Source organism: Protopterus annectens, chromosome 3.part1 (genome assembly GCF_019279795.1).
Source record: "Protopterus annectens isolate FY-2018-M chromosome 3.part1, PAN1.0, whole genome shotgun sequence".
NCBI classification, from domain to species: Eukaryota; Metazoa; Chordata; order Ceratodontiformes; family Protopteridae; genus Protopterus; species Protopterus annectens.
The window spans coordinates 1341554955-1341570715 of record NC_056732.1 but is presented as its reverse complement, the minus strand read 5'-3'; the positions used below and the strand labels follow the sequence as shown (position 1 = coordinate 1341570715).

General features: G+C 40.6%; 1 protein-coding gene across 1 annotated transcript in view; it reads left to right on the top strand.

Annotated features, from left to right (window-relative positions):
* The window catches only part of ADHFE1 (alcohol dehydrogenase iron containing 1), a 1104832-nt gene that overhangs the window by 611626 nt on the left and 477445 nt on the right, over positions 1-15761 (top strand). The window contains exon 11 of the mRNA XM_044067374.1: positions 14569-14645. Coding sequence (XP_043923309.1) covers positions 14569-14645 — 77 coding nt within the window. The remainder of the gene's footprint in view (positions 1-14568; positions 14646-15761) is intronic.

The following is a 15761-nucleotide window of genomic DNA, read 5'->3' as shown; positions in this document are numbered from 1 at the left end:
AAACAAACTCTACAACAGAAGGAAGAAACTATTGCAAAAGAGAGCAGAATCCCATGAGTGGAGGAGCTCCTGGTCAGCCTCAGTAAGAAGCTGAGATCCCTTATAAGATCCTGCAAAGCTAGCTATGAAAACAAAATCGCTACTTATTCTAAGGGCAACCACAAAGCATTCTATAGCTTTGTCAAGAATCTCGATGGCAACAACCAGATCTGCTCTGAGTTACAGCACAACGGCACAAAAATTACAGAACCAACTGATATTGCCAACATCCTGGCAGATAGGTTCAGTGCTAACTTTATCCCTCTTTCACCCCCTAAAGGGCCCATATCTATACAGGAAGAATGCAGAGTCCCTGTAATCACATCTATGCAGGTAAAAGCTGCACTCTCTACAACCAAAAACACAGCATCCATGGGACCGGACAACATCCCAGGCTGCATTTTACATGAACTTCAGAACGAACTGGCTCCCCACCTAAGCACCATGTTCAGTCATAGTCTCACGTCAGGCTTTGTGCCCACTGAATGGTGCACAGCAACAGTAGTCCCACTCCACAAAGGGGGAGCCACCACTGATCCTGGGAACTATAGCCGTATTAGCCTGACGTGCCTGGTCTGCAAGGCCATGGAACGTATCATCATGGAACTCATAAACAAAGACATTGGTAACCTCCAAACTCTAGACCCCACCCAGTTCGGGTTTATGAAAGGCAGATCATGCCTTCTGAACCTGATCGACTTCTTTGAAGCAGTCACCAAAGCCATAGACGAGGGCAAGGTGGTTCACACAGCCTATCTTGACCTCGCCAAGGCTTTCAACACCATCCCCCATTCTGGAATTATAGCTAAACTCACTAAACTAGGTATAAATCCCTATGTCACAAGATGGGTTGCAACTGACTCACTAACAGAAGCCACACTGTAAAAGTTGCAGATTCCAAATCTGATTTCAAACCAGTGACAAGTGGAGTACCACAGGATTCAGTCCTGGAACCTGTCCTGTTTGGTATCTACTTCTGTGAAGTACAGGCTAACACAGAAGGCCTCTGGCTAATGAAGTTCACAGATGACTGCAAACTAGAAGCCATAGTCGAGTCCCCAAATGATGTGGGCATCCTACAAAAGGGCCTCACTGAGACAGATGCCTGGTGTCAGAAGCATGGCCTCAAGCTCAATGCCAAAAAGTGCATTGTCATTCCCTTTGGTAAAAACTCTGTACCCATGAACTACCACATAAACGGCAGTCTACTTAATGCCGAATGTGTGATAAGAGACCTTGGGACCCAGGTGTACAGTAGTCTCTCCTTTGATAATCACATTGCCACAGTAGTCAGGAAATCCTTCTATGTGGCACACCTCATCACAAAAGGGTTCTCATCCAGGAAAAAAAGAGGTCATTGTTCCCCTCTACTCAGCACTCATTAGACCCATTATAGAGTATAACACCCCTTTTGGAATGTACCTCACAAGACATCTGCAGCAGCTTGAAAGGCCACAGAAGTACCTCACAAAGAGGATTACTGGTCTCAAACAGGTGCCGTAGACTGACCATCTCAAAAAACTCCAGCTTTACTCTGTAGCATATCGCCTACTCCGAGGAGATCTCTGCCTAACATATAAAGCTATGTTAAACCCAGAGCTGTTGGACATGCTACACCTAAAGAAATCCCAATCCCTCCGAGCTACACGCTCTAGGGACCTAAACCTTGTCACCACAATAAACAGGACATGCTAGAGAGATAGATTCCTGTCCCAGAGACTTCCTATACTCTGGAACAAGCTACCCATCTATGTCAAGCAAAGTTCCTCATTAGCACTCTTCACGAAAAATCTTGATGAGTGGATGGGAAATAGGAAATGCACCCCAGGGATCACTTCTGTGGCTCTGCTCGACAGGGGCACAGGAAATTAACTTTCTTGGGTGGTGTAAGCCAGGGAACCTTGTTGGCTAGGCTTACTTAGGCCCTTGGGCCAATAGCCCAGTACCTACCTATGAACCTATAAGAAATCGGGAGAGGGCAAGTTGGGAAAGGTTTAATGAGCATAGCTTGTTGAATAGTTTCTGATGGGAAACTGTGTCAAAAGCTTTTAACTTGTCAAGAAAGGTAGAGGAGACATGGAGGCTGGTATTCCTAAAATGGTTGATTGTATTAGTAAAACTAACCAGAGCAGTAGTGGTGCTATGCTTTGGCCTAAAACCATGCTGGGATGCAGATAGGAGGTTGATGTTTAGTAGATAGCCAAGTAGTTGAGTATGGATACATTTTCAAGAATCTTGGCAATGGGGGGAGAATGGTTACTGAATTCCATATATGAGCCGCCATTGTGTATTCTGAGATATTTTCCACAGTTTTGGGATGCATGTTCAGTAATGGACTGGTAGATTAGGATAGAAATAGGGAAAGTAATGACATCTGATGTTATTTTAAGAAATTCTTTGGGAAGCTGGTATGCAGCAATGGATGAGGGTTTTAGTCTGCAAAGTAGTTTCTTTATGGAGGTAGTTTGTAAAAGTTTAATTGAGAAGGATTTGAGATTAACTGTTGTCTGTGTAGATAAGAATGGAGGGGTAGTACTGCTATCAATGGTGTTGGTAGTGTTTGGAGTTGGGGTTGTGATCTGACCTGGTTTTAGCAAGCAGTTGATGGCTTGCCAGAATTTCTGGGGGTTATTTTGGTGATTTGTTGTATTGTTGTGTACTAGATTTTTTTTGCCATGTTTACATTTTTTTTTTTTTTGGCTAGGTTACACATTTGTCGTTAGTTGAGAAGAGATGTTTCATTTTTGGTCTCCTGATACTGGTACCAGGCTCTATCTTATTTTAAGTAGCTTCTTCATCTACTTAGTAAGTATGGTGTCTATTTGGATTTAATATAAGTATTTCTTGGAGGGGACTAGATTATTTAGAATATTGGTGAGTTTGTCATTAAAATATTGAACAGCTGAGTCAAAGTGGTGGTGTTTCAGAGGGGACTAGTCACATTTTTGCAGAAGGGTTTTAAAGACTTCAGGTGAAAAGTTTTTTTTGTTGCGTATGTATTTGTAGACTATGTTTTTAGGAGAACAGTACGTTGTCTAATCAGGTATGCCTAATCTGTTGTATATACTGTTTGTGATTTGTAAATAATTTATTTAATACATGTTTCTTATCTCTAAAAAAAATTTGTCTTTATATTATAATTGTTTTGTAATTGTTGTATATTGAATGTGTATGTTAATGTAGATGTACATTGCTATGGAGCTTTTTTCCCCGGGCCACTATTGAAAAGGGGCTGTTGTAGCACAGTCAGGTTTTCCTATTTAGCAAATTGAATTAATAAATAAAACAAATTTTAGCTCTTTTCTGCAGTTCAGTTTGCATCGTAGTCCTCCATGTTTGACCTGATCTGGAACTCTATACAGATAAGTACCCTGGTACGGAATTTTCTTATTTTCTTGTGCATGACTTGTATCATCTATAATTTGTCCATTGTTTTGCTATATACTAGATTGTGTCAGGTATAAAGAAAGTCTGATACTCTTTTGGTCTCTTTTCTTTACCCATTACGGCTTTTGTTTAGGCACTAGCTCTATGTTGTGGGCTGTCGGTGTACTTTCTGGAACTTTTCTCCCTTTTTTCCACTGTAGTGCCACTTTACAGATGGTATATGTAATATAAGGGAATGGGGGGTACAAGATGTTTGCATCCGTTGCAAAAAAAAGATTTTTTTTTAAATAAGTTTATAGATATTTACTAAGCTATCAATTCGTAAGGATTTTTTTCTCAAGCCCTGATGTTCACCTTAGATCTCTAGTCCCTACCCTACTTATCCCTGTACACAAGAACTACTAGTACTTCTTCAGGCTTGAGGTAGAGGTCGTTAATGTCAGCTTACCTGTGGCCATGTGGCATGTTACATTTTTAGCCATTGTATTTTAAGTACAAATAACCCACAGATGAGCATAACATTTCCATGTTGCTCCTGTCAATGTGGGACAGGCGTGCTGAACCAGGGGTGAATTTTCAGTTATCTTTCCATTTGCTCAGAATAGTGTTAGAGCGGTACTTCGATTTATGCGGAGAGGAAGGGGATTCCAAAGAAATGGTATTCTCTTTGATATATAAATATTTATACATTCCTCCAACATGTTCTACTTATGTTGCAAAAGAGATTGAGATGTCTTGAGCAGGTGTTTATACCCCATCGGACTTGGGAATGTGCAATAGATCTGATAGGATAGGGTCTGCTGCTCTTCTTGCGAAGCCAAGATCACCTCTCAAGAATCTGTATGACACCGAGTAGAGAGAGACAAGGCCATGAGATGATCCAAATAGTTTTGTATGATTTAGCCCCCTGATTCAAGTTGTGTCAGATGTATGGATAGGTACATATTGAAGTGTGCATTATACTGAATGATTGGTCTAATGAATGCAGAATACATTGGAATGATCACATCCCTGGATGCCACACCATTACTAACAAGTTGTACAATTAAAAAAGACTTTTGTACGTTTGTGGATACATAGTGATCGAAGGCAGATCATTATCTACATAAGAGCGATACTCCTGACTAACAACTTTTACCTCCCCCATCCTTCTGTCACCCATACTTTATACCTCTCCTCTAATCTTCATCTTTTGACTCATCCCATAGTTCCCCTCCAACCCTCTATCCTCTCTCCTCACTTTTTTTTTTCTCTGATTCATTCCTGTAGTTTTCCCATATTAATAGTAACCTTCTCAAACCACCTAACATCCATTTCTCCTCCTCCTCTACTCCCCACACCTGTTTTCTAGCACTTCCTGATGCATCATGATCATTTACCTAATGCAACTATGCTCTACTACTCATTGTTACTCTAACTCTTTTCATCCATTTTCAGCCTAGGGTAGATGCATCATTACAATGATTCTATTGTCTTAAACCAGCTATGTTTTTGAACTGCTTCATATCATGACCACTGTTGTATCTTTTTATTTAAAATTGTCTGTCTGTAATTTTGTATTCCCAGAGCTTTTCTCCTCTGGCCTCTGCTGAAAAACGTCTTTTTGCCCAGTTGGACTTCCCTGGTTAACAAATGCCAATAAATAAATAAAAATAAACAAACAGGTAAGTATGCAAATCAGTCTATTTCAGATGCCTGAAATGCAACAGAAGCTTTCTGAATCAGTTATTGTTACAAATGGTTAAGCTCCACAACACAGTCACAAAAAAAGAATTATTTTTTTGATAAACTTCATCCATGATAAATGAAGTCAGATCGATGAAGTTTATCAGTGTTTATACTTCTTTTGTGACTGTGTTAATTTTTTTTTTTACTTCTGTGTTTGGACAAATGGTTAAGCTGATGTCAGTCAGTGATCTACTGATGTTACTGTATATGCAAAGGTAAGAGTAGTACCAATTATTTCTAAACACTGTAATACAGAGTCAAACTGATTCACATGTTGATAACCAAGTAGTCGTATTATAAGTACACTGTACCCTCTGTCAGATTGAAGTCAGGAAATTATCTGATTAACTGAAGGAAATCCACTGTTATAGTAGATACTTATTTAACTATTGTTTATTATTGTTTGATGCAGTAAAGAAAAGAAAATATAGCAGTCTGGAAGAATTAAGATTCATCAGATGTGCATGCTCTTTCACTTCCTGATCAGTTGAGAATATGCATGTCATACTTCAAGGAAAAACACTCACTGGATAGAGGAGTGGCATTCACCGGAAAGGGTTAATACTTTCTGGAGAGGATGTCATACTAACAGTGGAGTGACAGCAGCATAAATACTCAAGATAGTGGGTCACAATGCATAGAGTATGCAGAAAGCGTTCTGATTTTCATATATCGTATTTATTTTCAGACTGACAGATTATTCCATTGAAAAGTCCTTTCCTTCATTACAGTGTCAAATACTTTTCACCCAGTTATAAATAGTGAATCAAGACAAAGATACAACAAGTGACAATTTAGTAAGAAATGTGAAAACTGCCATATTGCATTGCTGATCTGATTACAAAAAAAAAATACTTGGAGTAAGAAATCTGTTTAATGACACTTAAAAATTGTCACCTCTGTTCATTTTGTCATATTTTACTATACTGGCATTTTATAAGGTTTATCCTAACTTATGGCCAAGTATGCTGTTGTTCGAAGGAGGATCTTAAATCATCTAGACTATTCACTTCAATGGACAGGACTAACTGTTGCAGGCAGTAGGAGTCAGCTCAGCACTTGAAAACTTTCCCAGGCTCAAATTCTTCTCCAATTTCCACAGTCCCCCTGTTTCATGAACTTAGATTAGGAGATGATGATGAGCATATTGGTAAGGTCCAGTTTATGATGGTTGTCCTCTTTGCCCCTCTCATTCCAAGTAAGCAAAACAAAATTCTGTTCCTCCCTGCCATCAAGATGCCTCCACACTGGTAGATTCAAGGCTGATGTTCCCACCTAAGGCTTCATTGTCAACACTGGAAGCTCTGTGAGCATCTCTTACCCACACCACTGATACGCTCACCTCAAAGTGTTTGTAGACTGAAAGTTTTTAATGTTGTGTCACTGACCCCAATATCAGCCAAGATACCATCAGGGTAATTTTGGGTGTCAGTGTTCTCAGCATTCTGTTCCACTCTACCCCATCTTCCTCTTTGGTGGTTCCCTCTGTACTCAGAACAGTTGCTGTTGTTCAAAGGGCTTGGTAAGAAACTGATGATGTAGTTCCTGTCCCAAAGAGATGAAACAAGATCTCCAGCCTCCCAAAGACTTGAATGTTGGAAAAAGACTCTTCTGGCTAACTGTATTGTCATGGCAATGTCCTTCAAGAGAGAATCTTCAGATAGGAGTTTGTTTGTCCACCCACCAGTCAAGGACTTTAGGGCATCAGACCATTTTATAAAGTGCATCTATGTGTCTCCTTACTTCACTATCAGAGTAACAAAGTATATGTTGCACATGATCAGGTTTCCATGTGAATTGGTTGATGAGGTGCCCTACACATTGCAAAACTGCTAGTATTGAAAAAAAAAATGAAATCACAGACATCAGCATTGTCCACTGTCCCTAACTCAGACATGCCCCTACCCAACTGCTGTTGTGTTCTTAAAGTTGGTGGCTTTTGCCAGAATCTCACAACCAAGAACTCTTTAAGGACAGCAGGTGCTCAGGCTCAAAATAAAACAAGCAATCAGAAAAAGCCAGCACCCAACTGCTGGAGATAGAAATAGTTAATGTGTGGTAACACAAGACATAGAAAACAAACCTTTTTCAATGTATAACTAAGTCTGTAGTCAAACACCCGAATTTATACAAAACCAAAAAAATTAGTTAATCATTAATTAAACAATTATAAGTGTTCATATAGACCAGGTGGAAATAATCCCCCTAGTTTCACAATCAATGATTTTTCTTTTTTATTTTTATTTATTTATTTATCATTTGTTGACCGGGAAAGTCCGACTAGGTTCCACAGAGCCTGTTTTCAGTGGAGGCCCGGGGAGAAATGCTCCAGATGCATGTCTTTGGAATGTAGGAGGAAACCGGAGTACCCGGAGGATACCCACGCGAACACAGGGAGAACATGCAAACTCCACACAGAAGGCACCCCAGCCGAGAATCAAACTAGAGAACCTCTTGCTGTGAGGTGACAACGTTAACCGCTGCACCACTATGCCAACCTGTTTTAAAAGATCTGGTGCCCCATAATTCTGTCAATAATAAATTTGAAAATAGCTGTCTTGTGACAACAAGCAACAAATAAAAACCTACTTATCCAAAAACCAAGCAGGGGATTCTCTATTTGCTAACTACATAGGTAAAATCTGGAATGAACTGCCAGTCAACATTTCCTCCATAACATCCCTACCTATATTCAAAATTAACCTAAAACAACACTTCCTTACAAAATCACTCTACCCATGTTCCACCATCACTTGACAGAAAACATCTTACTCTCAACTGTCTCCTTTACAAATCTTCCTAATTAAGCTCTCAGAAACTATAACATCATAACTTAACCGACCTTCTAATATCCTACTTTATTCACCACTGCCTAAATTCTGCTAACACACACTTTGATTTGGCATATACTGCTACCTCTTCACTCTCTTAGTATCTATATCTTCTCATTCTTTCATAAAATTCCGCTAGTGTACTATTAGATTATATAACACTTGTGAAAATAATACACTATATCTCAATGTACTACACTCTGGTGTTATCTAATCCTTTACTGATGTATATAACTCACAGTTAAGTTATGCAATGCATCTAATGCCAGTTGTACTTTGATATGTCTTGCCTACATATTCAGATGTTATTCATGTATGTATGTATATATATGCACTAACTGGAGCTTTTCTCCCCGGGCCTCCGCTGAAAAAGGACATGCCCAGCCAGACTTTCCCGGTGAACAAATGTAAAATAAATAAATAAATATGGTATGTTTATATAAAGCGTTCGTTTATTTCTAATGTTGCTAAGATGTTCTGAAATACGAAATTTAGTGGGTGTAGAAGTTTGGCCAACATAAAAAACTGAACATGAGCAAATTGCAAGGTAAATGGCCCTATCACTGCTGCAATTGGCAGAAACATTAATAGAAAAAAGTATTTTTACTGGAAAATTCCTTAGTCTGAAAAATGTGTTTGCAAAAAGAGCAGTGTCCACAGCGGTAACATCCCACAACTTTCATCCCCTCCAGTGTAGCCTGTATAGAATGTTCCATAGGCATATAGCATTTGTAATAGCTAAAATGACTCCCCCAGTGTTTTACCTGTACAAAAAGAAAATGAACATTTATCCCCTAACATGTCACATGATTTATCATCAGCCAAAAGAATATCCCAGTGCTATTGCACCATGTCCAAAAATTCAAGGGTATTTCTACTAAGTAGTGGTGAGCCTGATTATCCCTCTGAAATTGATGTTTCTTATATGAGAGTAAATTGTTTCTGGAAAGCGGTTGAACCTCCCTACTGATCTGCATTACCTTAGCCATGGGGTACCCATGTTCCTTGAAACCCCTGTTTATGTGCAGGTGCAGGTAACCATTGACAAGACCCCTATACAAATCATAGCTAGCTACCAGCACCCAAATCTGACTCAAGATGCCCAGTCTGCCTGTCTAGACCTCTTTGAATCTATCAAGATTCAACCCTTTACCCTGATCCTGGGTGACTTTAACTACCCAAACATAGACTGGAAGAACTACTCATGCCAGAATACAAATGCCCAGAGATTCCACAATTTTGTCAGTGCAAATGCTTTGGAACAGCTAGTCACTACCCCCACAAGAGGTCATAATATCTTGGACTTGGTATTAACCAACATGAGTAACCACTGCAGCATCCCTGCAGTATCATCCTCCCTTGTAAGATCTGACCATAAAGCGGTCACGTTCGAAGTCACCATCTCCCCTGACCCCCCCCCCCTCTAGCTAGGGTCAAACAAAAAACTTCTCCACAGCTGATTACAGCCTCCTGAGGGATGGTATAAACAGCTTCACAGCCCCCTCTCTAGGAACTGGCACCAGTATCCAAAACTATACCAAATTACTATACCAACATTTATATAGAAGCATAGAATCAGGAATACCTGACCAAACTAAATCATCCTCCGCAAAGAAGAGTAAACCTGTCTGGTAGACATCTGCAATAAATAAACTTTATAACAACAAAAAAATAAATTGCTGTCCAGGACCAAGAAGGAGCAGGTGACCAACTGGAAGCAAGCTCTCCTTAGCCTAAACAAGCAAATAAGAGCACTAGTGAAATCCTCCAAAGCAAACTTTGAGTCCAAATTCGCCACATCTACTAGAAACAATTATAAGGCCTTTTTCACTTATGTCTGTAATCTCAAAGGTATCACCCAGATCTCTTCAGAACTGGTGGAAAGGACACCACATATACAAATTCCATAGATATAGCAAACTTGCTGGCTGACAGATTCAGCAAAAATGTCACCCCTCTGTCTCCCCCATCAGTAAATCAGGACATTCCCAGTACCTGCCCCTGTCTCCTTGTATCTAGGGATCAGGTCATCTCTCCTCTCTCAAAGGCAAAAAATACAGCCTCCATGGGACCCGATAACATCCCAGGCTGTATCCTACATGAACTCAGGCAAGAACTTGCAGTACCATTCAACCAAAGCCTGAGGGCCGGCTTTGTCCCATCTGAGTGGAGGACAGCGACTGTCATCCCTTTACACAAAGGTGGAGTGTCCACCGATCCGGGAAATTATAGACCCATCAGCCTAACTAGCCTGATCTGCAAAGCCATGAAATGGATTATCATGGACCTCATTAACAAGGACATTGGCAACCTCCAAACACTTGATCCCATACAGTTTGGCTTCGTCAAGGGGAGGTCATGTCTGTTAAATTTGGTCGACTTTTTTTGAGACAGACACCAAAGCCATGGAGGAGGTGAAGACAGTGCACACCTTCTTCTTGACCTGGCCAAAGCCTTCAACGCTATTCCACATTCGGGAATAATAGATAAACTCTCTTAAATAGGCATCAGTCCATATGTTACTAGATGAGTAGCTAACTGGCTCACCGATAGAACCCACCTAGTCAAAATAGGGGAAGCTACTTCAAGCAGTATACCCATATCGCGTGGCATACCCCAGGGTTCGGTCTTGAGGCCTTTGTTATTTGAGATATACTTTTCTGAGGTGCAGGCCAAAACCAGTGGGCTATGGCTGACCAAGTTTTCAGATGACTGCAAACTGGGCACTGTCATCAATTCCCCTAGTGACGTGAACATCCTCCAAGAGGGTCTCACCCAAACAAATGACTGGTGCGAGAAACATGACCTCAAGCTGAATACAAAAAAATGCATCATCATCCCCTTTGGAGAGAGTGACGTCCCCACAAATTATCACATTAATAACGTCCTAAGCACACAATCAGTCATGAGGGATTTGGGCACCCAGATTGATAACAAACATGACTTTTGACCACCATGTTGCTTCCATTGTACAGAAAGCTTTCTACATGGCCCACCTCATAAGTAAGGGTATCTCATCCAGAGACAAAGAGGTCATAATATCCATGTATTCTTCCTTATAAGGCCCATTATTGAGTACAATGCCCCATTTAGGATGTACCTCGCAAAGCACATGCAGCAACTGGAGAGACCACACAGGTTCCTCACCAGGAGAAACCAGGACCTCAAAAGTCTACCATACACAGAGAGGCTAAAAGTCCTATCCCTCTACTCAGTTTCATACAGACCCCGCCTTGATTGGACTGCTGCACATCCTCAGGTCAATTTCCACTCAAGTAACCTGCATGCGCGGCCTCAACCTGGTCTGTGACATCAATAGGACTTGTTGGCAGGACAGATTTGTGTCCCAGAAACTCCCCCACCTGTTGAATAGACTCCCTCTCCACGTCAAGCAGAGTACCTCTTTACCCCCTTTTAAGCCCCACTTGGATAACTGGTTGGGAAATATAAAATACATCCCTGGGATTCCAGCCATGTCCCTGCTGGACAGGGGCATTGGGTGCTGATTTGTCTAAACATGGGCCAAACTCTTGGCTAGGCTTATAAGGGCCTCAGGGCCAATAGACTAGTAACTTCCTATGAGACTAGTTCGTAACATACTTCACGGAGTGACCCTAAAAGCTGGGGCAGGAATTTGTTTGTGCGCCTAGCTCTGCCACTGTAACTTTGTTGAGGACCTGAAGACATTCTTCCCCAGTGCCCCGTTCAAGCACACTGAGACGTTCAGTCCTAAGATGAAGACTAGGCTCTGGAAGAGTGAGCAGTAAGGAAAGATACTCATGACTGTTGGCATCAGTTTTTCATTCCTGAGCAGGTCTTTTTCCCCACATTCAGGAGAGTGCTCAGAAACTATGGTCTAAAAAAGTCAAAACAAGACATGAATAGTATTGCGATAGAGGACAGCACAGTTGTCAAGGTTTCCATCATAGGCAGCACCTGCAGGTAAGGTCTAAGCAAAAAAAATAAAGGATTCCACAGCTCTCCCTTTGGAAGGTCCACTGACAAAACCCCTGAGGACGTGCACAATTGTCCCACTTTGGATGCAGTCATGGTCAGTTGTCCTTCCAGTTTCCTGAGTGTAAGGATATCATGCAGGACAAGTAGTTAAGAGACATTATATCCACAGCCCGCACCATACCCTTTTTCTCTCTCCTCTTTGTCCACCATACCATCCACTTCTAGGCGTGCTTTGCCATCAGATGGCTGTGGCCAGAGAAGAGGTCATCAGCTACCTAAGAAAAAGAACAATCTGTGATATCCTGCTAGACAACAAAAAGGGCCCAGGTACCGTTCAAGGGTTTTTGTATATCAAAGAAAACAACAGATCTTATACCCATTTTAGAACTCAGTAGTCTTATCCATTTCAGATTGAAAACAAAGTTCTGGCTGCTCATGGTCTAGTCTGTCTTTCTATGTCTGTAAGTGGCAGACTGGATGCACTCTTTGGACTTCCAGGATGTATACTTGCACATCAATATCACTAAGAAGTCCAGGAGATTTCTGTTCTTCTGTGTCAGAGCCAGGTTTTTTTTTTTTCATTCCAGTACTCTTCCATTTCTTGTACTGCTAAACCTAGACCTTACAGCAGTCCTGGGTTTGATCTTCACAACCTTTGTTTGCCTACTGTGTGATTATGCACATGTTAAACAGCCATTCCTTCTTGGTCATCCCTTGAAAATGGGTTGAGTGTCCAGTGAGCTTACCCAGTTATTTTTATTTTTTTTTTTATAAAAGTTAAACAGATGAAGAAGATAATACAAAGCCATAAGGGAGTGTTAGAGTGCAAAGCAAGAGACTTCAGTGTTAAAAACAAGAAATTGTGTGCCCTTCTACACATTTTGTGAAACTTCATTTGAAGTTAAGAGTTTAGTTATTACAGGGAGTTAATGCTGCGCTTTCTGTGTAAAGGGTGCGGGGTTTGAAACATTTTGCTTATTTGCCTCAGACTGTAAGTGAAATGAGTGTTCGTGCAAAGTGTACTGTGTTCAAATTCCCTGTGGGTTGTAGTTGTGTATTTGTCTGTCAATTAGCATGGTGCACTAAAGCTCTGATTTGCTAATGGACTTCCAAGGGTACAGGGTCTGAATCTTTCCACTTTTGTTAGCCCACTGTGTGACTTTAAACAACTCACTTAAACTGTCAGTGCCTTGGGACAATTAGGAGTTTTAGGGTAGGCTTCATAATGGTCTCCTGGACCTCATGCCTAGTAACTACCTGTAAATCAGTGAACCTAAACCATGAGTTCTGCATGTCCCATTTTCTGAAGACACTAGATGAAGGTACACTATAAGTGAAGTGACCTGTTAGAACCCTGCAGTGATGAATGAAAGTTAATGTGTATTCACCTTAGGAAATGTCAGAGGGGGAGACATGGAGAAATGTAATAGGACTGAAAGCAAGTCATTTGTCACCATTCCTCCCAGAAAAAAAATCTAAAAAAATGAGAACTATAAGTAGGAGTGTTGTTAGCAGATAAAGGGAGGTTAGACCAAGAACTTTATATGAGGACATTTTTATTTCATTTGGAGTGGTAACTGCAAAGAACAGCATCCCTGGGATTTTTAATTCAGAAGTTGTAGAAAATGGCAATGTTGTAAAGGGTAGATACAATGAATAACAGAATATAATGTTATTGATTAGGATTCACAGCTTATCCATTAGTAAGAAAGTATTCACACTTGACAGGGTGGTATTTGGTATTGGTCCTCTCTCTGAAGGGTAGTTATGTCATAAGGAGAAGTAATATGCTTACTGAACAGCGAGTGCCATTTGGGGTAAATCAGTAGTTCTTCATAGCAAGGCCATTCTGTCACACGATCGAGAAGATACCATACAAGAAAGGAGAATAAGTTATGTAAGAGTTCCAGCTGTCAGTTGGAAGTGAGGGACTGTTAAAGGGTGCATGGAGGAGGGATGATATCATTGCAAGAAATATTTGGATTCTTAGAGATAAATTATAGCATTGGCAGTAGAAGGGCCACACAACATGGTGGAAGAGAATATATATATTTGTGTGTGTGTGTTTGTGTGTGTGTGTGTGTGTGTTTGTGTGTGTGTATGATGGAGAAGCATACCTCTCAACTGTCCAGGTTTTCTCCTCATATTTTTGGTGTGTTCCTCATAAAATATGTGATTTTCTTCCAAATCACCGAGGATGTACGTCACTACATAATGACATACGTTTGAGTTTCAGACTTCATATAATTCAGAAAATGCATGCTAACACAAATTGTGCTACTTGAGTAACTTTTTAAGTTTATAAGAGCAATATTTACAATCTGTCCCTATTCTTGAGCCTTTGTTTCCCCCCCCCCCCATTGTTTTAGACTTTGTCCAGATTTCTTGAACTAAGAGTTTGAGAGCTATGTGAGAATCATTGGAATTTTGGATTGGGACTGCTTGTTGGAGAAGGGGCTGTGTTTACTAAGATGGCATGATATTACTTTTTTGATCCATCGCATAGTACTGCAAGTATGGATGTATGGTACTATTTCTGAAACTGCTTTCTTTCACTTTGTTAGACACAGTAATGAAAGTGCTTTAAATTGAAATATGTTAGTGTATAATCATGTTTCTTTCCTAGTCATGGGATGTCTTACCCTATATCAGGCCTTGTGAAGACTTACAGAGCAAAGGATTATGATGTGGCTCACTCTTTGGGTAAGTGCAGCCTCGCATAATTTACTACTCTTTTTTTTTCTCATTTAAAACTGAAGTTGTGATCATTTTTATGTGCTGCAGCTTTCAACTACAGAGAATCATTTTGCTTTGGCTTACTTACTCAGATTTGGAAAAGTGTGTGCTAATGCAGTCAGTTTTGCTGTTTGCAGTAGTAATTTCCAATAAAACAAATCATAAGTTCTTAATTCATAAATATATAGAACAGTGTTATTGGTAGACTATATGTTGCACTCCTCATGTGTCCCCAACTCCACCTGTACTAGGAAGACATTTAACGCCAAGTTATTTTAACTGTATTTTTCTGCACTTGGTGACTGCTTATACTTAAACTTGATTTATCTACCGTTTCTATACTGAGCTATATTGTACACTGCATTTTGCTGCTGCAGTTCTTAGGCTATAGCATAGACTGGATTCAGACCTGCTGAATCCTGTTCTGTTTGTTGATTTGAGCACTAAAACCAGGATGTCTTTTTTGGAGAGGCCCCCCCCCCATGCCCTCGTGGCAAGAGTGTACAGTTTGGGTTAATCCGGTTAAGGGTACTGGATCAGGGCTCAGTCTTGAGCTGTAGTATTGGCTAAACTAAGTTAAATAGTTTTCTCCTGTTTGTGCATTGCACATCTTCGTGCACTGCTGCCCAGAGGCGAATACTGCTGGTGGTTATAGAAGCAAACGTTTCACCTGTTACTTTTCCCCTTAATACACTGCTCTTCCTCCTCAGCCGCCTTTGCTTGATTGTGATTCTCAGTCAGCAGGTACATTCAGCATAACGTCTGAAGTACTAACATAATCCCACCAAGTAGTCCTTCATGTCCTGACCTCTCCTCCTGTCCACTACCCTATTCTGAACACAGTAACCTATATAGCACTATGGATGGAAAGTTCTCCACACTTTCTTCAGCCAGCCTGGTCGACATGGGCATCATGTAGTAATGTAGCAAGTGTCTCATATACGCTGTAAACCCACTTATTCTAGCTCATTCAAATTCACTATGCAAGTGATGCATCTATATTAAGAACAATGAATCCAGGCACTCTCAATCAGCAGTCAGTACATCTGACACTGAGCAGGTTGTCAGCATGCACACATCACC